Source organism: Zonotrichia leucophrys, chromosome 3, assembly GCF_028769735.1.
Source record: "Zonotrichia leucophrys gambelii isolate GWCS_2022_RI chromosome 3, RI_Zleu_2.0, whole genome shotgun sequence".
In the NCBI taxonomy this organism is placed as follows: domain Eukaryota; kingdom Metazoa; phylum Chordata; class Aves; order Passeriformes; family Passerellidae; genus Zonotrichia; species Zonotrichia leucophrys.
The window spans coordinates 47339851-47362755 of NC_088172.1; the positions used below are offsets into that span (position 1 = coordinate 47339851).

General features: G+C 39.0%; 1 protein-coding gene across 2 annotated transcripts in view; it reads right to left on the minus strand.

The window, feature by feature from the left end:
- The window catches only part of SAMD3 (sterile alpha motif domain containing 3), a 45295-nt gene that overhangs the window by 16901 nt on the left and 5489 nt on the right, over nt 1-22905 (minus strand). Inside the window, exons 3-8 of one of the 2 annotated variants that reach the window (XM_064708054.1) lie at nt 22403-22444; nt 19137-19244; nt 18223-18412; nt 14258-14365; nt 6333-6518; nt 5946-6030 (exon numbers count right to left, since the gene is read on the minus strand). In XM_064708054.1, coding sequence (XP_064564124.1) covers nt 5946-6030; nt 6333-6518; nt 14258-14365; nt 18223-18412; nt 19137-19244; nt 22403-22412 — 687 coding nt within the window. In that variant the 5' untranslated portion in view covers nt 22413-22444. Of the gene's footprint in view, nt 1-5945; nt 6031-6332; nt 6519-14257; nt 14366-18222; nt 18413-19136; nt 19245-19418; nt 19459-22402; nt 22445-22905 lie in introns of those variants that run through there. The other variant, XM_064708055.1, reaches the window with a different exon arrangement.

A 22905-nucleotide genomic window follows, 5' to 3' on the forward strand; every position in this document is an offset into this window, starting at 1 on the left:
GGCAGAGCTTACATGGCCCCAGTGCTTCTGTCACCCTCTTGTATTTCTTTATTCAGTTATTGAAAAGTCACTGCTGAAAGTTGTAGGGACAGCAACTTCCTCATGCATCCTTAAGGACCAATGGCCATTTGCATGTGGCCCAAAGCTGAATGTCCCATGGCAGGAGCTAGCCATGACATTGACACCCCAGAAAGCAATTTCTAAGCAAAGGCTGTTCAACATATCTGCAGGCACAACCTGCAGTTTTGAACAGTTTTGTCATTCCTCAAAAGCAGTTGCATATTCCAGCTACTGGGGAGTGTTCAAGAGTCAGATGGAAAAAAATCAGTCAGAAAGTGACTGTAAATTAAAAGATGGGGAGGAATTAAAATATCTGTCACTTTGTTTTCTAAAACTGACTCCAATATTACACTCACTTAATACTATACTCAAGCCTGCCCCTGGACATTGCCAAGAGTCATGCTGACCACTGACATGCTGAAACACAATGTAAACAGAAGAATGATTACCCTACATTTCTTACCAAAATGGTGACATTTATTAGTCAAGATCACATGATATGAAAGGCTAACTTAGTGTAAACCAGAATTCAGTAGAAGTAGACTAAGTAGTACAGTATCTCTCTTCTCACTCACAGGATACAGATAAGAGGGTTTCTCAAGAGATGGTGGTAAAAGCAGTGTGACCTTGCACTTCTCCTGCCAAGCTTACTGTTCCCACTTCCCCAGGTTCTAGCTGACCTACAGGCCCTCAATCCTAAAAGCAAGACCTCCATTAATGGTGAAAAATTAGAATGGAAGAGCTATGAGACTACAACCCCTGTTGGTCTCTACTTCAGCTCTTCTTGAGCAGCCCTGGGCCTACCAGGGCAGGAGCGCCCTTCCTAGAGGGACACTCTCTGCCACCCTCCTAGGTGCCCTTACCAAAGAATCTTTTCACAGCCAGCCACAGTTCAGCACCCAAGAACTGGAAAGAAAGTATACATACTATACATGCATATTAGAAATGCCCATCAGCATTTCTAGTATGCAAACTTCAGGCTTAGGGTTCTGCCAGAACAGAAGCCACATTAGCACTAACCTAAAGGTAATGACTAAAAATACAGTACAACTGCTCACCCAGTCTTCTCACAAGGCATAGTCACTGCCTCAGGATGAGTATTACACCTCAACACCATTTTCAGAAGCAGTAAGGTGACTACAGGCCTTGGAAATCCCACTTGTTGTTCACCTGAATCATTAAGGTCCCTAAGTACATTTATAGTTCTGGCCTTACGCATTTTGATGCAAATACCTCATCATTATATGCTTAGCAAAATTTATGCCTAGCTTGCTATTTTAAGGTTCCTAAGAAAAGCAAACAAAAACCTTAGTTTAATGCTTCTTTGAAGTGTTTAACAGATGTTACAGTATTTTAAAACATGATCATCCCAGAATATATTAGCAGCTGACAATTTAAGCATCCCTGTAGTTGAGCTTCACACAGCTTCTTTCTTTTGAAAATCTTTATTTGGCTAGAAAATATTTTTGCTTATTCTTTCACATGAAAGAATATGCTGACACCTATACAAGGCTTTTAATATCCCACAAAGTTGAAAACTTTCATTCTCCAGTTCCCCCAATAAATTAAGAATTTTAATTTAATCTATTTCTATAATGGGATTGTCATAAACTTAGGCAAGTCCCCTCTCACATACCTCTTTCCAGAATGAGACTGCAAGCACATACATTTATGTGGTTTCCCTTGTGGGTAATGCGTGCTCTAAAAAGGATGCTTTTGTTACCATTTCTGAACCAAAAATTTTATTTTCTTATCATTCTCCTGCTCTCCCCAGCTTCCCCCAAACACCACCATGGGAAGGTTTACCTTCCTGGTAAGGGAGTGGGAGGATTAGCCTGTGTCTATCTGACATAGGAGGGAAAGGATTACACACAGATTAAAATCAGTTATTTACTAGCAAATAATCACTTTGTGTGCAGCAGTTACATAAATGGGGCATGCCAGCAGTGGCACCCTGGGTTTCATAGGCACGAGCTCAAGGGAGCTGCTCATTGCAAAGCACAGCCAAAAGGGCAAGTGGTGTGGAGCAGGGAGCCCTCTCTCTCCCTTCCTCATGTCATGTTTTCTTGGAACCATACAATTTTCAAAAGGTTGGCAGAAATGAAACAGAATAAGGGGGATGATTCTTTCCAAATTGTTGGGTTTAAGCCTTGAAAAACAGACAAGCACAGACAGAATATCTTGCAAGTTGTCAAGAAAGAGTGTCATGCCAATTTCCTTTTGACTGCTCTGTTTATGACCTTCACTTTTTCTGCATAAGCTATATGTCTGTAACTTACAAATGTTGTACTGGTTACAATACACACCACAAATCTAATAAACTATTCCATGATTAAATGAAGATTTTTATTTTTTTTAAATGTCATATGTTAGTTTAGGATAGCATTGTTCTGCAAGTAGAAGGAAATACCATGGGAAAATTTCCTTATGTAGCCACTTTAAAGCACGCTTACCAAAAGTTAATCTTGGAATTAATTTCATTCCAGATACCTCACTTCTTAAATGAGTTTTACAATTAGTTTTCTAAATCATTATTTGCAATTTTAGATAATTCTTAATCCCTGCTTCTAGACTGACCTCATAAATAACATTATTTTAAAATTCAGAGTACATAAGTACAGAATTGTGAATAATCTACTAATAAATCTTGAAACCACAAACATATAATGACCCCTCATTGCAAGAGTATGAGATTGAAAATATTAGACTGCAGACACATATGGTTTAAATTATTTGTTTAAAATAATTTGGAGATGTAAATAAGTATTTTGGGAAACAAAACTCCAGTATTTTGGAGATGTAAATCCCCACAAACAAACCCCACCAAAAAAAAAAAAAGGAATGTTTAAAGTTTTGCAAGTCATTTTTCTTTCCTGTCATGAAAATTCAAGTGGTAATTTAGGTGGTCTTATGTTTTCCTCTATGTTCCTCTATGTTTGCCAGAAATCTTTCCTTTTCCCACTTGTTAATTTCACCTCATTTCTGCAAAAATGTTGCAATAAAAGTGCTGACATTAACCGTTCAAAGCTTCTCCATCCACGCACACCAATAACATCAAGTTCTTTACATTCTGATTTTCTGCGCTTGGCCAGAAGAAAGCATTAAGTCTGGAATCCCAAGATCCCTCCTGGGATGAGTTTTCCCTTTCCTCCCCCAGCAAGCACAGCTGCCAGCCCTGCCCAGCCACACAGGCATGCACCCTGGCCAGGCAGAAACCCAGAACAGTTTCTGCTGCACTCTTCCAGCAGCCAGCACACATCCATGTCTGGCGAAGGGCTTTAAACTTAAGACTTGTGAGTTAAAATTAAAATCACACCCACCACTGGCAGACCCTCTCAGGACATCTCTCTAAGAACTACTGCTGCCTTCTGCAGAGCCCAGCAAATGCTGTGGCTGCTCCTCCACCCCCAAAGGCTGAGAAACTGCTTTCCTTTTAAGCATAACTGTAGAGTTAAAATGAATCTAGGAACTGAGACACGGCACAGCAATAAATAGCAAGCAGTAAATGAATGGCATTAACAATACAGTGGTATATTTTACATGGCAGAAAGGATAGTACTCAACAGAGAAGTGAGCTCCAGCACACCAGAGGGAACACAAAACTTGGTACTCCAAACAGCAGTCAGCCCTTTTGGTTTCTAAATGCACACAACAAGTTATAATTTCTTTTCAAAGTTATAGGAAAAATAAGTCCAATCATTGAAAACAGTCTTGTTGGTATTCTAAATAGTCCCCAATGACTTTATTGCACTACCACTATTGGAAACCATTACTTTCAGAGGCCAGCCCAGCTGAATTGCCATGTTTGGTGTCTCCCATTTTCCAGCCTTACAAGACACAAAAAAGTAGGTGGTTATTTCTCCTTTCCCAATGTTGACACCAAAACCACATTATACCAACTGCATCCCCAGAAGTTTATATATAAATGCTACTTAACAAAGAATGTAAGTAGCATTTTTGCTTGAAATACCACTCTCATGCTAGTTTTTCTTTCTACATTTAACTATCAGTCCCCTTTTCCTCTGAATTTTATTGATGGTCAATTTCTTAAATGTTTTCAATGTACTATTTTAAAAACTGTAATAATAACTACAACTGTTTAATTACTGTAGATAAACAATTTAAAGACATTCAAAACCTCTCAGTAATCAATATTTTACCTCTTACATTTTAATACTATTATCAGGAACAGAGGGCAACAATTATACTCCCTTAATAGCTGGAGGAGTTGGAAAAGAAAAGCCTATAAAATTTTTGCTTTTTTTAATTGCTGAAGAGCCTTCCAAGGAAAAAAGACTTGTCAAATTTTTTTTGCTGTTCATTTGCTTCTTAAAGGTATATGAATTCAATTTTACTGCAAGTCTTGTGATAAATACTTATGCATCTATTGTAGGGTTTGTTTTAAGCTGTTACTGTTGTAACACACAACTGTCAGATCAAGAAAAAGGATGTATTTATAGTGCTTATGATCAAGAAGGAAGAACAGAGTGCCTAACGGTAGGCTCAATAAAAAATATTAATTAATTCTCACACCCTCCTCCAAATTTAAGAATGCAGGCATACAACTTTTGAGCAGGTTTTCCTCTCTCAACACAGGCAATGAAGAGGGGCTGGATCAGAAAGTGGTAGACTAGAAATACTGCAAACTGCTAATTCCATCTTCCTTATTTATTGCAGCTATTGCCAGAATGCTTTCTAGTATGAAGGGGGGAAAAGATCAAAAGATAAAGACCAATCACTCTGAAATCTCTCACAACTTCTGCCAGCACCAGTTCTGCCATCCATGCAGCAAGTAATGACTATTTCCCGAAGAACAGAATTATAAGTAGTTTCCCTCAGCCTGTGGTCCTTCTGCAATTAAAGCCCTTTGAAAACCTAGCTTAAGAACCTCTGTTTAAAAACAGTTTTTAAAAGTTAAAACTAAAAATTCTCTTTGGAACAAATTGAATATCATTCCAGCTCCTCATCATAGAGGGAGCCAGAGGAAGCCACAGCATTACTCAGGACCCTTCCCTAGGACCACCACTGGGGTATTCAGAGCCATATCCTGATTAAAAATGAGGACAGGCTGTTTCTCTCTGGTCCTTTTGCTCCCTTTCTTCTCTTTGAGATGTGTTTGTTTTCTTTAGTTCCTTCCCTTCAACGTGCCTGGGCTCAGGGGAGAACTAGAATAGTTACCCTTAAGCCTCAACTTTTTTATTTATTCCCAAAATTATTTTGCTTTCTACAGTATAATGGCATGTGAGATATATTTGAGTCCCCTCTGAGGCTCACAAGCTTTTACAAGATGGTATAAAAGAATCATATGGCAAAGCAATGATGTTAAGTGAGGCAACCACTGTCCTCCAAGAGCACAGACAGATATTCTAAATCAGAAGGTAGTTCAAATTTAAATAATCTCCTTCCACTGTTTTCTGCTATTTCCCCCAATGATATTCCAATATTTATTTTAATTCTTTTAAAATTAGACCTAGATTCCTTAAACCACTAGTATTACTGCATGCTGTAGTTTTATATCTAACACACAAACAATCACAATACATTGCAAGAGCATCGATCACATGTTAGTCTTCACACAGACAATTTTCTAAAGAGCTGGCTTCTTAGGTTTTAAAAATAGAAAAAAAATCAGATTTAATTTTATCCCTGGGCAGTTATCAGCCCAGAAAGAAAGACAGGTCTGCATGATCTCACGGTAGCTTTGAGGTACAGCTATACCTGCGTTAATCTTTAATTGATATAATCAAATAAGAATGTGATTTGCAAAACACAGCCAACTGTGTGTACTGTGAATAGAGCCAGCATATAAGAGATTGAAATTGATTTCCTCTGAACTAGATTATTTTCTTGTGATTGATTATGTAGGAAAAGCCCACAATACTTACAAAGCCATTCCCATCTTCATCAAGGAATGGGTATGCCTGGAGCAGAGCATTGACAACAATGTTATATTGCTGACTGTTCGGATACCTGTGCAAACAAGATGGAGATAGAAAAGAAATACTTGGTTTTCTAGACAGTATTCAACACTGGAGTCTATTTTGATCTAGATTAAATAATTTCTGACTATTTCTCAGGCAATCAGCTGCCCTGCAAATAACAAAGGGCACAGCTTAAAGGCATGAAATCTTTCTATTGGTTTCAGTAGACGTCAGGCCCTTAGCCTCTTTTATTTAAGCAAATATATTAGAGAATATCTTTACATCCATTTGAAAATTTATGTCTGCAGACAACAGGTCTGCCCCCAAATAAAGGTAATGGTGTTGACTTACAGTGATCCTTCCAGGTATTTTGTCATGTCTGCTTGTAAAAATTCAATAATTCTTATTCTCATACTGTGATCAGGGCATTTTTTTTCTGCTAATATGCACTTGACATCGTAAGGGAAGTCTGGCAAAACATAAGAACTTGTCCACTGCAACATCTTGTGTCTCACAAAAAATGATTTCAGGTTTTTTCTGTAAAAGAAAAGATTGTATTATCACCATCACATCTTTCTTCTATGGAAATGCAGGCAGGAGGGAAAGATAAATACATGGAAAAACACAACACAAGGGAAAGTTATTGCTATAGAAATTCAAGGCCTGCTGTCTTTGTTTCTGCATAAAGAATACCTACAAAAGCAGTGATCAATACACACAGAGTGAAAAAGCAGATGTCAAATACGGAATGTTATAACCAGCAGACAGTAGGAGGTGCTTCCTAACTGAAAGCAAAAGCAGAAGTCAGTGGGGGCTTGCTGCTGTTGCAAAACACCTTTTTCTGTCTTAATTTATAATGTTTCCTCTCTAGTAAGACAAACAGCTTAATTGAATAAAATACTATACATTACATTATTTAAGGTTGTCCTCCCACAGGGGAAGGCAAGGAAGGGATGAAGGCAGCTATCATCAGCTCATGGAAACAGAGCAGACACAGCCCAGCAGCTTCAGTCACAAGAACACCATGACCACAATTTACAGAAGTCACACCCCACCTGGGGTGAACCTGGGGCAGGTTATCACCACTGGCTGCCCAAACCCTAATTCTGAAAGAACACAGGAAAAAGTGGGTCCCAACAGCCAGTTATCATCTCAATACCTCCTTGAGCAGGTTGGTCTGTAACTCTCAACCTTTCTGACCTGTTTATGCTGCCACACCACCTTGGCATTTTTTAATGTGTCTTGTGGGCTATCAAAAACTCTACATCCCTGGTATAACTGCACCAATGCCAGCCCTACCACAAATGGCAATGCAGTGCTGAGGAAAAAAAATATACAGCTTCAGTACTGTGTTCTGCTCCCAGCATCAGTAGAAGTACTCAGCACTACCATTCCTCCATGCAAAACAGGCACAAAGTGGTCAGCACTGCTGTCTTTTCAAGCTCACCAGATTCCATGGGACACAGATGGTTAACAGTAGATGCAGAGTGCAGTGAAGTTCTGTTTGCACTTTGAAATCTTAAAAGAAGGCAAAGTTGTGCAGGAAGTGACAACATATCCACATAGACACATTCATGTCCTTTTTTGGTGATAAATTAATATACAAATAGGAAAATAAAACCCAACTTGGATTCTGAAATCACTTGGAAATCCCTCCTATGCAAACAAAGTGCAGATGTTCAATGTAGCATCAGTGAGAGCTCTGCAACCTTAAAGTTTGCATCCTGTACCTTCACCAACTTTCCTGATGGAAGTGATGCACAGGCTGCAAGTTACTACGTAATGTTTTCAGCATGCTACCATTTAATATAGCTCAAAAGTGGACAGAAGTTTAAAATTTACAGTACTTTTCATCTAAGCAGCACTGAAATTCCTTTTGTTAGTAATACCACTGAAGTCAAAAAGCCATTTCAAAAAGTGGAGGGGTTTATAGCAGGTTCCATTTGGGGACACTGGACTACATTCAGTCACCCGAGAAAATAAAAGTTTCTTGCAGTTGGGATGGCTAATAATCAGGGAATATGGCAACTCTCCCATCCACCAAGTCCCTTCAACATTTGCCATGGCAACAAAAATACTCCAGGTTTCACTTATCTTCATTTATCTTACCTAACAAAAATAATTCCTTGCTCTCCAAACAAGATCAAAAATTCCTCTGGTCTCCACAGTGCGTGAGATTAAATATTTTACTAGTTTTAGGTGGACTCATGGCTGTTGGGAAGTCATATTAAACATGTGCTGTAATATTTCACAATGAAATACAAGCTTGTTTGAAAAGAGACACAACTCCACATAAACTTTATCCTCAGAAACACTCACATGCAAACTTGTTTAACTAAAAGAACAATTGAGTTCAGCTGTAATGCTGTCCTCTACGATCACAAGAGATTTTGGCTCTACACATAAATCCCAGTGCATGTACAGTTTTGAGATTTAGGTACAAATACATGTAGCCTGTTTCTGCTCACACCTCTTCTAGCTAACCTGCGGCAGAAATCAAAATCAAATTATATCAAAATCTTGAAATTGCAAAAAAAAAAACCTCATAAAAATCTCAAAATCTCAAGATACATCTTTTCCTGTCTCATTTCTTGAGGCTTTTGATTCTGCAGCTAAATGAATCCAATGGCTAGCTAAGGCAAAACTTCAGTGTCCCTCTTTCTCTGCTGTCACACATCTGAGTTATTTGCGCTCCTTTCTCAATGGTACTAGGAATCCTGCAGCAAGTTACAAGGAGCTACAGTGACAAAGTTCTTAATTATTCTTTTCATTTCGTTTTCTCACAGTTTAAGCCCCCAAAACGACTTCTCATGCAGTGAAACAAATACCAATTCAGATGAAGCAAACTGGTCTCTCTATGCTTAGCCGCAGTAAGGAACTGCATCCTAAGAGGAACCTCCTCAGCAAGGAGACAACTATTCACAGAGCTTTTACCACTCAGCTTTTGTAGATTGCCACTTTAATGTGCTCACAGTCCTGTCTCACACAGCTATTTCCTTCTTTGTCTCCATTGTAACCTTACTCTGCTCATGCACAGCATGTTTACTGAGACATGAGGCTATAAAACAGCATTATTTTGGGAGGAGCTGTTTGTCTCCTTCAGAAAAATGGAAAAATACCTCACAGCAAACCAGCCAACCAAACAAAAAAAAAAAAAAAAAAAACAAACAAACACCAAAAAACCTCACAAAGAGACCTCAAAGACCCATCTATTTGAATTATATAACCCCTGGCATCCCTAATCCCAGGGAATACCTTGTTTTACTGCCCAAAAGACAAAGAGATACACATTTGCAGTGTCACCCAGACCATTCAGTGATTGTTTTAGATTACACTGGAGAGAAGAGTGGGGAGTAAACACAGCATCATCTCTCCAAGTTCAGTGCCATGCAACACCACACAGACACAGAGAGCCACCTGCATTAGCTGCAAAAAGTCAGTAAAAATAATCTTGGTATCAATACAGACAACTCAATCAAGATAGCTGTATACAGTGCCATAGATACTTAGAAACAAGTTCAAATACTAAATCATAATAAGACTGTTGTTTTTAAGCCTCCTGAGCATACTGTTAAGAAGGATCTATTTTGATCATTTAGGGGAAAATGTGATTTAAAGGCCAATTGAGCACACACAAATGTGCTGTGTGGCATGAGCTTTTCTTATTGTCTGCTAAAGTCTGTGAGTCAGGCACCCATTGCTCTATCTTGTATCAGCTCAGATCCCATTTAGTCAGAGGACATGGCAGTTAAGAAGAAATTTGCTGACATCAATGGGTTGCTCCCTTTTTGGTATATCCACATAAAACTCAGCACATAGGTGAAGTCTCAATAGATTCCCACTATTCACAAATGAAAGTCTAACCTTTCACCTGTCTACATCACACATCAGCAAGAGACTCTGATCTGAAGGTTTGTAGCCTGGAAGTCCATGTCAACAAATCCAAGGAAGAAACAGAGGAGAAAACAAGGAACATGGAGATGTGAAAGAAAGAAAAAGTCTTCAGCTGTAAAAAACATTCCATTTCCCTAATACATGTATAATATGCTTTCAATTTTATGACAACATTCAAAGTTGCAAAGGCTATTTCCATCAAAAGGAAGAAATTCTGACAGAAGATGAAATATCAAAAAAACTCTTCTTCCTGTCAATAGTCAGATAAAAAGGGCTCTATTTTTTTGTTCTCAATTCTGATATCTGTGCCTGAAAGATCCTCATGCCATTCTCTTTTAGTGATTCAACGTCATTTCCAACGTTTGAGCACAAATACAAGGTTTCCCAGTTATTCCCTCAAGCCTGGGATTTACAGTGTACCTAGTGCTTGATGCTGGCCTCTATTTTTTAGTTCCCACAAAACATAAAGGCAGGTATCTTTTAGACCGAAAAAGAAGTTACCCACAATTTCAGCAAGGCTGAGATGTGGGAGCTGTGAGATGTGCCAAAGATGCCCATTTCCCGGAGCAGCTCCCACTTCAGGTTCCCCTGCAGAACCCATTCTATAGAAACCATCATGTTCAGTATGACTACAAAGTTACAGACAAAATAATTCTGCTTCCAAAAAAGTTTGCAAGATGCAGACACAACCTTCTTCTAGAAGTCCAGGCTTTTTGACGGCCTAAGGAGCTACATCACACAGGGGAAGGCTTTGCACTCTCACCTTATGCGAGGGCAGCAGCTGTGGGTTGCAGAAAGAGGAAATAAAAATGCTCTTTAGGGAATCAGACTGACAAAATTGCCAGCTAAATCCAGCCATTTAAAAGAAACAGGGTTTATTTGCATTCACCCCTCTAAGATGTGGTATACTGTATCCCAAGAATTTTATGGGTTTTTGGAATTTTTGTTGTGCTGCTGTTATGACTTTGTTAGACCTTAATAAGGCAATGCAATTAGTGTATTTCGCAAGTCATTTTTAAGACTTGCTAATTTCTGGTGTGGAAAAGACATAGCAATTTATTTCTTTTTTCCTGTAAACTTCTGTGGAAGACTCACAGCACCATGTCATTAAATTCAGCTCTGATGACCTGAGGTGCTCCAAAACCATGAGTCCTGTTGTCTTGACTTTCAAAACATCAGGGCAACAAGAACAGACAATAGCTATTATTATGAGTCTTCTAGGTCTTTTAGTTTAGTATCCTTAAGTATCCTGCTGCAATAACAGAGACATGAAATGCTGACTTAAAACAAAAAAATGTGGCAGAAATTCTTGCATCCACATGAATTAAAAGCCTAAATTTAAAGCATCACCCTCAAGTCCTCAACAAACCAAACCAAAACTCACAGATAAGACAGGTTTCATGAAGATGCAATAGCAATTGAAGTGAAATTATCAGAAATCATAAAAATGAAATAGTTTTTCTGGTATGTTATACCAAAGGTATAATCAAACAGCATCTGACATCTGTACTTCTGAACAAAATAGACAGGCCGTACTTCTTGCCTACTGTTGACCACTGTCAAAGACTTAACATGGTTTTCTTAAGTCAGCTTTTCATGTCCTTATGAGCTAACTGAAAAAAAGATCATCAGAATTATTTCTGGTATATGTGATGATATCAAGAATAAGGTCTTTGCTTAGAAACTAAGAAACTCTTAAGCTATACATTAACAAAAAGCATAAAAAGCACAGTCCTCCTGAGTTTTCATTGTAGGATTATAGATACTTTTATATAAAACATACATATACAAACACATGTAATATTTGCCCTCTTGTGTAAATAGAGCAAAATCATTTGAAGTAATTGACTCAGTGACAATTTTTCAGGCTAGCTGCTCTTTTTCTCTTGTCCTTTTAAAAATTTCCTTTTTTTTTTTAAGCACAAGCATAAATGCATTTCCGATAAAACACATCAAACAGATAAACAATACTGATGTAGAGGTTATAGGGGAGGCAAAGGAAGGAGTTCTCTAAAGAACTTTAGAACAACGTATCATAATTAAGGTCACTTCAGACACAGCCACCCAGCAGTCAGGGCAGTTGTAGCCTGACCAAAAAAGATGTGGGACTGGCCTAGTTAAAGGCATTTCCTCCACTGAGGAAATGAATGACCCATGCAGGCCATCATGGCCATCGTAGAGATGGATGCCAAATTCGTAAGGGCAGAGGTAAAGGTAATTGTAAATCTTCTAGTTGGTTGTCCTTGCTATCAGCTCAAATTGATGCAGGCAGCAGCACCAATATTCTGTCAATGCTGACAAAAGCTTTATTGGTACATCAACACTCAGCGGGCCCAGGTTTAGCTGAGCACTGACCACATCTCCCAAACTCACAGCAAATAGGGAAGCTCAAACCTGTTGAGGTTGGCTGGAAGATCTGTTACCCTGCCTGTGCTCTGAGCAAATTACCCCAAGGCATTCAGACAGTAAACCTGTTACACAGCACTCAAGAGGTACAGAACATGTTTTTAGAGAAAAAATAAATGTACAAATAAACATGTACCAGGACATTACTCTTGAGGGAAAACAGCTGGACCATCATAGTGGAAACAGTGAAAAAGGGATACAATGTCATTTTGCTAAGCAAATATGTTGAGGAAAGGCAGACAGGACACATAAACCAACCAATAAAAGGTTGGTTTTCCACAGCAGTATCTGATATTTACAAATAATAAAAGCCTCTGTCTTAGCAACAAGATAAACCCCAGGCTGTCAGGAGCCATAAAACTGCTAGTACTCCAGTACAGAAAAGCAGGACTATGGGAAATGCATTTATTGAATTGTCCTCTGTGTCTATCTTATTGTCTTCACAGACAGTCACTGCTTCAAGATTAATCTTCTTGGGATATTAACAAAAAGATGGGCTGGTTTTACTTCTGTCATTGTGTCAAAGCATTATTCCATTGCAGTAGGTTGCAAACCTCATCTGGTTTAATGTATGCCCAATTTCAAGACAAGAAAACAAATTATACAATTGGTTCATCCAGACAGTTTTTGTTTTTCTGTTTAAACAATTTTCTTTGATATTTTGGTAATATTTAGTAATATAGAAGAGTGTATTTAACACTGTTGTTAGGACTACCTACACAGGAAACACAGAGAAACTTGGAGCTAATTCAGCAGCATTAATAATCCATAAAAACATCCACGAATTCACTTCCAGCAAAATCATACAGTTACTGAAGATGTGGCTCCATGAATCTTCTGAGAAAACAAAGCCAAAAACAAACCACAAAAACCCAACACCACAGACAAATTAAAACAAACAAACACAAAACCAAACAAAAATCCAAAACCAAACAAAAAATAAATCAACCAAAAATTTTAAGTTTTTCTTTTCAGATGAGATGAAATTAATAAGGAGACAGAGGCTGTAAGTATAATCCTGGCCAAGTAACAATAATTTAAACTGTGCATTGTGTAATGGTTACTCTGATTTACACAATCCATTTTAAACTCTTTATACAGCACAAGGCAAATTAATTAAAAATAGGCATCCTTTAGAAGCACAGGCTAAATACTGCAGGATCATATTAGTGGTTTATTCCAAGGTTTCAAGCAACTTGGGTTTGTTTCTTTGATAACAACACTGACAGGACCTTTGGAGTTTTTGGGATGTTCTTTTAAAAACAGAAGTACCAGGACTTTTAAAAGCATTAAATCATATCTACAGGGGAGAATGGCAGGGGGAGAAGTTGTAGCAGGTGGAAATAAAGGGGGATAATGACAAGCAGACAAAGCTTTGGAAACACAAAAATAATTGCCTTGAAAGAGGAACAGGGCACTCTTTCAACACTGCCTGCCCATGACAAAGAAGAAAATCATGGATAGAAGGAAAAAAAAAAGAAAAAAAAAAGAAAAAAAACACATCACATTGTCCTGCCTCCAGTTTCTAGGTAGGCTTATTTTGACAACCAAGGAAAATGAGTGTGCAAATGGAAAAATGGAATCAGCATGCGTACCTCGCAAAGTGCTATATTTAAGATGCCTCAAGCACACAATTTATTGAATAGCCATATTCCATTGTGTACTAATTTGTCAGATTGCTGTTGAAAACATACATAAAATATGATTTTTAAAAATCAGATAAATAAAGACAAACCTTCTGCAAGAGGTAACACAAAACAGTGAGCAAGGACTGAGGATGCAATCACACCATCAGGCTATTTCATTCAGTCAAATAAATTCCTGTTCCTGTTGTTTTTTAAATACATCTGGATATACCTGAACCTGACCTCCAGTAATTAAGATCACTTTTATAAAAAGTATAAATGAAGCAAGATGAAGTGTTTATGTAATTTTCAAAAGGCAAGGAAAATTTCATTAATATATTATAAACTCACTTTTGCTTTAGCACTCTGTGATCAATTAGTCCTTTTTCATTTTCATGTGCACACAGATACTTCTGCTCCACAGGACCAGAAGAAATTAACATCTGTCTTTCAGTAGCCCTAAAAGAAAAAAAGAACAAAAATCACTCTCAGGTCTTGTGCAGCTTATAAAAAAGAGGATGTTTAGGGTTCTAAAATGCCAGTGGCAGAAACAAAAAAGAAGAAAAATCAACATATCAAATACGTCATGATTTTATATGCTCGTGCCTCTTAATCAGTTTCTCAGTTCAATTATCCAACTAACAAATTAAAAGGGAAAATGCAGAAAGTTGTACCTGCTTATATTCTAATTACTACACAGTTACAAATCCCAAGAAAATCAGACCTCTCAGAGTTGCAGGGTAACATCCATCTTCATAATCTGGCATCCCCAAACTTCTGAGAAAAACTAACCATTGCAACATGTAAGGGGTGAGCAGAAAGAGCTAATTACACAGCATTTCAATACATTTCTTGAAAAATGCATTTCTAGAATCTTGAAAAATTGTTTTTTTCTGGAGGTTAAGTCAAAAGCATCAAGTCAGCTTTGCATTACTCCAGCCACTCTAGAAGATCTCCAAGTGCTTCCTGATCTTACAGTTCCTGGCCATTTGCTCCAGCTCATCACTAGGAACAAGAACTCTAGATATCCATTTTGCTATGAGCCAGTCCACTACTTTCCATTTAACCTTTGTGTCCACTTCTCTCCCTCCTCATAGTCTTGTTATTTCTTGTTTTGGTAGATCTGTTGTGGAAGCCAACACCAACAGTTTTACCCCGTACCGGGGAAAAGGCAGAGCTAAGAGAGGGGATACTGTTATGCTGCCAAGAATTCATGGCAATCATAAAACATTAATTTTTTTCCTAACCTCCTCTCTCTTCAGAACATCTGAACTCTAAAGATGCTCTAGAAACTGTTCCAGCCTCAGTTGCACTCAACACACAAAAGACTGTTATTGGAAATGACATATAAGTTTGCCATATTTATAAGGGGAGTTCTCCCTTTCCATGAAACAATATATTTCAGCCATGTAGTTAAATGAAACAACAAAAAACTCCCTTAGAATATTCTCTGTGTGGCTCTTGGAAACAATTGATTGTTAAAGTGGAAGGTAGCTTCATATTTACCTGGTAATGTCTATGTGTGAGCTCCACATACACACATAAGCAGTTTCTATTGTGGGAACACTTCCACTGAACCAGTGACAGACACAGGATGCTATTCCCATGTCCTAATCCAAACTGCTGGAGATGTAAGCCACATTCTAATTAGCCAAATTTATTACTTCCACACAGAAAGCGTTCAGCTATTGCACTCTAAATTCCATGTCCAGCCAAGGACTTTGTTCCTGTTTCTGTCAGAGAGGAGAGGTCAGCACAATCCATACACAGTCACAGGATGAGCCAAGGACACCAGGATAAAGAGGTGGCAGCCAGGAGTGCACCAAAAAGCACTGGGGATAGCATTTATATGAGAAATACAACAGGGAAATACTGCTGACAGCTCTGGGAAGGTCCACAGTGACTTCAGCTGACCCAGAAAGAGACTGTGATGATGATGATTTCTTCCTGCCCTGAGCAATGCCCTCTCCACCCTGTCACTGGTCCTGGCAGGGTGAGCAAGTTCTGGGAACTGGCCTGACTGAGAAATAATTCTGCAAAACAGAAAAGATGGTTGGTTTTCACCTGGGCTCAAGCACTGCATGATAGGAGCTAGGAGCATGCAAACTCAGATTTCACCGTTGTTCTCTGGCACCACAGGAGGACCACACACCCAGCTGTGGATGCTACTATCTGCAAAACTTAACATGGTTTCTCTTCTCACTGTAATTCAGCCTAACATCAGGGAGCAATGGAGGAAATGTGAGTTCACATCTACTGTGACCTATCAGAACTGTGAATTTTACATTAGTTCAAAACGGTGTCTCGTACACTCAAGTCATGAGTCCTTGAACTAGATCAAAAGAAATTATTCTTACAGGACTTTGTTCAAGATGTACCGAACTGACAAAGATAATTTTGAACTACATCACCAAGAAAAGCACTGCAGTGTTAAGAAAAGAGAGTCAGAACTATCTGCATATAAAGATACAACTTTCAGTTTTGTAACAAAATACTCTTTTCGTTATAGGTGCTTTTCCATAATTTTATACCCAAAAATGCACAGAATATATTGACTTTTTACTCATCCTAAAATACATGACTGAATGCATCTTAAACTTGCTTGGATTTTATTCTGTATTTCTTGATGACAAAACATATTTCAGGAACAGCAGCTCATTTACTCAATTTCCCTGTAAAGAGAAGGATACCAGCAGCTTATTTTCCAGGAAGGAGACTAGATAGGGAAAGATTTTAATGTAAACTATATTCACTAAGATTTGATATTTTAAACTTTTTTTTTGGAGTCTGCAGAGCTTCACAGCAAAACTGTTGCACTCATGTTACTGCAACTGCATGCTCTTTGTGGGACAGCATGGCTTGACCTGCAAGAGCTGACAAACAGCCACATGCGAGACACAGTCTGTGCAAACACCCCTGACAAAGTCAGAAAGCTAAACATCCAAAGCAACATCCTAACTGCCCTAAACATAAGGACATGTTTTCTTCTGAACCCCCTGCTGAAATCGTGGTATATGCACCCCTATACTTTGGATGAAGTACAATATACGGAGTAGTCTTCTTCACAGCCGACACCCCTACCCCCAAAGAAGGAGCTTCCAATAAATCAAATGGACAGGCCCTTGGTGCAGAGAACTGAGACTGGCTGTGATCTCATACTTGAGGCCTGTGATAAATCTTACATGCTGTGACTTGGTCTTCTTCCTGCAATCCCCTTCTCTCCAGTGGTGTAAGAGCATTTACCTCAGGAGTTTCACAAATACTTCCACAAGGACAAGAGGATCTATCTCCCTGTGCAGTTTAGTTCTGCTCATGGGCTCAATTTGTTTGGAAGTAACTCTTATCACTGTTTATCAGGCTTTTGTTTGGGCTGTTAATCACCTCAGAGTGCACAACCTGGACTCCTTTTGGATGAAGGCAAATGCTCTGCAGTTCTAATCCTCTGGGATTAATCCTACTGTGACTAATGCAGCCTTAGTGCTAGAGTCCTTTCCTTTGACAAAAAATGCATTTTGGATCCATGGCAAGCTGCTCTCTACAGCCAGGATTCTTGAGTGTAAAAGGGACCACTTGGAGGTCAGGATTTCTCTCCACAGCCAAGACATTCAGAAAAGCATAACCCTGCTAGACTTACAATAGATGAGAATGGAAGTAAAGGATGGGAGAATCAACAAACCTCTCATCCAAATACACCCAACAAAAACACTCCACAAACTCTGCCCCTTCCTCCCTCTCTCCCCTAAGAAACCCCAAACAAACAAAGAAAACCTGCTAAATGAAGAGCCAGAACATAATAATTGAGGACAATCTCCCTGGAATCTGTTTTCTAAAAATATATCTAGTTTCACAATAAAGTTTAATAATCCACTATGGAATTATTAAATGCTTATATCTGGACCAAATCCAGAGTTTCCTTTGATAAATTGACTTTCAATATACCTGTGACAATTACTATCTCTGGCTAGCTCATTATTTTACCCTAAGACTTGCAAGCATTTAAAAGTAAGTTCTTCAAAAGGCTAATAGATTAAACAGAGAAAATCTTAGCTATAATGAAAGTTTGACAGTGCTTCATTCAAATGAAAACTGGCTACGAAGGAAGTTTAAATTAATTAATGGCATGGTTCAGGAATGTTGATGCCCTGTTAAAAACCACAAGGTAAGAACCCAATTTTACATTTCACATTTGCTACAGTTACTGAAAATAAAAAAAAAACAGATACAGATGAAGAGCTAGTAAACGCCCGTTTTAAAATGCCATGAGAAGAACACAACTATATCCAGACTGATATTTGCTGCGCCACGAACAAACTCACCCACTGATTACTTCTGGAAATTTTTGAGAAGCTGTTTCACAACAGTATGTGAGGGATTCCAGCCCACTCTTCTGTTGCTGGTATTTTTTAATCAGGTCCATCAGCACTGCCTGGTGCCCAATCTTCTTCACCAGCTGCTGCACCATACGATCATTAAGAGCCAGAAGAGCTGCTCCACTTATTTCTTCTTCTGCAGATTGAAGGGGATAAAATCATTACTGTAAAATATCTTTATAGTTACAGTTACATTCTGTATGCCTAAAACCATGGTGATGGAAGATGGGTCAAAGGGAAGGATGCTTTGTACTGCTGACAGTCATCTTAAACTGTCACCATCCTTTCCCAAGCAGTGCCAGGAGTCCTAATCACTGCCCAGATATCTTCCCCTGACATAGAGCCAAGTCTGAAACACACAGAGGCAGAGGTGACAATTTTAATGCTGTAAATCAGGCCTTGCTTGAATCACAGGAGACTGTTGCTTGCTGATGAAGGAAATAAAGCTTTTTAACAGAGTACACAAGAAATAGGCTGTTCACATTACAGTTTCTTGTGCACTCTTCTATAGAACATAAAACATTTACACACCACATTTGCATTATTTCAAGAGATTTCTACAACATAAAATAGGCCCTGGCAGGACTTTTAAACTGCCAGCTCCGATTTGAGGTGTGTCTATTTATATACAGGCACACATCTCGTCCCCCAGGATTTCTCAGACTCTGTAACAAATCTGTACACTTATGTTGATTTATCAGATCTATGTCAGCTCTCACACTAATAAAGTTCTATAAAAGTCTGAGGTTAGCATATACACACATGCCCCAAACCAAAACAAGGTAGGCAGTGCCAATAAAATGCATAGCAAAATATACTAAACAAACAGCACCACCCCCCCAAACAATAAAAATGCTTACCACGGAACTTAGGAACTAGTTCTCCTAAATTTCTCAGTTTCAACCAGTTGCAGACTTGCTCAACTGACCAACTTTCCATCTTCAGTTGTTTCAATACTAAATTTCCCTCTGAAATGAAAATAGGGGATTATTTTTGTGCTGAGCTCTAAGCCAAACTCAACATTTCCTAGCAAAAAATGCACTTAGCAAATAATATATCTACATGCCCTGAATAAAAATAGTGCTAAATAATCCAGTTAATGTCTGTTGTAAGCGGCAGTTTGCTTGGATCCCTTTCCTCACCTCCTTTCCCGTCTCTGGCTTCCCTCGGTTCTGAGGCAGCCTCATTCCTTATAAAACAAGACCTGCTCCGGTACCATTAACACCCAGGTTTCCATACAGAGAAGAAAAAAGGTGTGAAATTCACCACCACCATCAGGCTCATCAGGAAATGGCTGACATTTTACAGAAGGAAAAAAAAAAACAAGCCACCCCACCACCAGATAAGAGTCTGTCACATCCATGCTTACAGTCAGTCAAACACTTTAACCCCCTCTGCACCGCCTGGCAGGGCAGGTACCCAGCAAATACTTAACCCTGAATTACCAACAGCTAGGCACAAGGAAGGGGAAAGGGAGGAGGCTGCTCCTGCTGTTATTTGCTGGTTCCTTGCTCCAGTGGTACCTGGGAGGATGCCGTGGGTGCCCTGGGAAGGCAGAGTCTCTGGGGCTGCTGGGACAGGCGCATCCACCCTCTGGATGAATCCTGCACATACCATGTGTGCCCCCCTGCCTGAAGGACTCACTCGGATGACGGGGGGGTGCAACACACCCCAAAACCACCAGCGACCTCCCCAGAGGAAGATTACTTGTAAAGGCACAGCTTGTCCCACACTGCAAACTTCTCAGCAGAGCAAACTCTCTCTGAGGGGAATTTTCTAATTATTTTGTTTTAGCTCAACCTAAAGGAGGACCAAGTGCTCCACAACCATGCTTGCAGTCCACAGCAAAGCACTATTGGAGTCCATTTTTCAGACAAGCATTTGAGTGTCTGGCATTGTTGGCCCAACATTTCTTTCCATACCCTGAGCCTCCAGCAAATTCCAGGCTAACATGAGGATTCACCCTCACAAACCTCATCAGCATCTGTGCTCAAAAGAAAAGGGAAAAAAAAACCAACTCCTTGAATAAAAAAATTCTTCCATTTCCATCCTTCAGCATCAGAGACCCTCCAAAAGACACACACTTCAGCCTACATTCTTATGCCTGTCGACTTCAGCACTTAGAAGGGTTAAGTTTAAGAGGAATGCCTTTCTGAATTACATGAGTGGGTTTAATTTGATATGACAACAGTAGCCATACAACTCCTCCCCCAGGCTAAGCAACAAGAACAGGGTGTGAAAAGTCATTATTTGTTGAGAACTCTGGTGTAAATTAAAAATCACACCTTTCTGTCACACTTCTTACTTCCTTGCAAAGAGTAGGGAAGAAAAAAAAGTCTCCAAAACCTTGAAAGATAAAACCGAGTGCAAAGCAGAAAGATACTTCCCTTATCAACCCAAGCAGTGTAAAAGGAGAGAGATACATTTAAATGTTGGAAAGGTCACTTTTTCACCCTACAAGAAGACTAACACCCTAGAACAATTCTTCTAAAGCAGACAGGCAGATACCGACACTTCAGAAAGTGTCAAGCAAACTCTAGTGCCATGCACAGCAATGTGCACATTTAGCCCTGGGTGGCTAATTCTACAGCAAAATGGTCACTTGCACATGGAAATGCAGGCTGCACAGTTTATTGAGGGAAGTGATGATAGCTTAGAGGCTGGTTTTTTAAAAACAAGATTATATACATTAAGAGTCATGAAACATCAATACCTGAAATGCTTCTCAAAAGTGTTTTCAGTTACTTGCATCTGCTATAGATAAAGCAACAAAAAAATGAGCACATCAGTCTTCTATCAGTGTTATGGAGACAACAAGGACTGAGCACAGATGCTGATACTTGTCTTCATTAATGATTCCACTTATTACAGTAGCATCAAAAGACTACCCAGCAAAGGGTTGCCTGTGTTGAATGTGGTGAAACCTGTGAATATTTATATTCCTCAATCAAGTCTTATAAGTCGGAACAACAAAAACCCAATAATGGAAACATTTAGAGAGCAATTTACAGTGTAAGTGCAAGTCAAATTCAGAACAGTTCTAAAAACAGTTCTCTGTTTGTTAGCAATATAGCCAATCACTGGGACCCATTTCTTCATACACCTGGGCTCAATAACTACAATTAGGATTTAACTACTCCTGGTTTATGAAATTAAGTGATGAAATCAATGAAAATTACTTTTCCCTAGAATGTGACAGGAGAACACTTCTATTTACTATAAAATTCTTCAAAACTGAAGGATGAAAATCTCAGGTATAAAGATGTATCAATGGTACAGATTTCAGCTCACATAGTTGGTTACTCAATAGCAAGAGACAGGGATCCTGACCAGCAATGCCTGTGCTGGCAGATGCATACTACATATGCACCAAATTATTCCACAGCTTGTCCACAGCTGCCACAATCTTGAAGTGACACTTCTAAATGAATAAGCCAATATATCAAAACACTTGAAACATGACGAGTGAGTTATTATGTTTACCTATGAGAAAGCCTATGGCACCACAGACTACAAATAGCACAACTTTTGACAGGCCTCCATGAGGTTTTCAACAATGTTAGAGTTTAGGTTGATTTTAGCACATTTTAGTACTAAAGGAATGTGTAAGGCATGTGCTGTGTGCATAGCTATACATCACAGCTGTATGGCACATTTTGTAAAGGGCCAGGTCTCAAAGTTACAAGTGTGATGAGTAGGAGTTGGTGCATATCAAAAATATAAGTAAAGTATCCCATGTGCAATTTTATGCTGTCTTAACTTGGCTTCATCTTCAAATGCACTAGAGAGACTATTATTTTCTTTCCACTTACTACCAACCTATTTTTTAAAACAATTAAAAATAGATTCAAACAAATGTATTCAAGACAGAATATGTAATCTCAGATCCAGTGCTGAATTATCATGATAAGAACAACAGTTGTCCACAAACCTTTTCAGTAACATATAGGAAAAGGATCTGAGGTAGAATCTCTGTCACCTTCCCCATCCCTTGAAGAAAATGCCAACAACATATTGCTGTTATTTATCACATGTTTATGCTAGCATGAGCCATAGTGCAGAGATGCCTGAAAGAAAGGGGGAAAAAATCCCAATATGAGTGAAGAAACAAATAAAGTCAACATACCAGTTTTCATTTCTGTGCCACTGTAGAGGAAGACACATGCAGCTGCAAGACAAGGAGAGATGCAAATGTACAGCAGATGCAAGAGAAAACCCATATCACCTAGGAGAAAGGCTATATAAGAAGATTTAGGAAGAAAACAAGCACATCCATTAGTCAGCTGTAGACAAAGGGATACAAGCCAGACAAACCTTTTAAAATGTGGTCAGAGCGAATAATTTATGACTAACAGAATCAGAGGAGGATAATGAGAAGTAAAATAAGCCCTTAAAACACCTTTTCTTCCCCAACCCCTCCCTCCTTCCCACCAACAGCACAGAGAGACAGGGCATTGGCGTTTGGTCAGTTCATCACCAAGATTTTCTTCCACTGCTCCAGGAGAGGAGTCCTTCCCCTGTGAGGCTGTGGGGTCTCTCCCGTGGGAGACAGTTCTCCATTAATTTCTCCTGTGGGTCCACTTCCCACAAGTAGAAGCCCTACCACAGCTGCTGCAATGTGAACTCCTC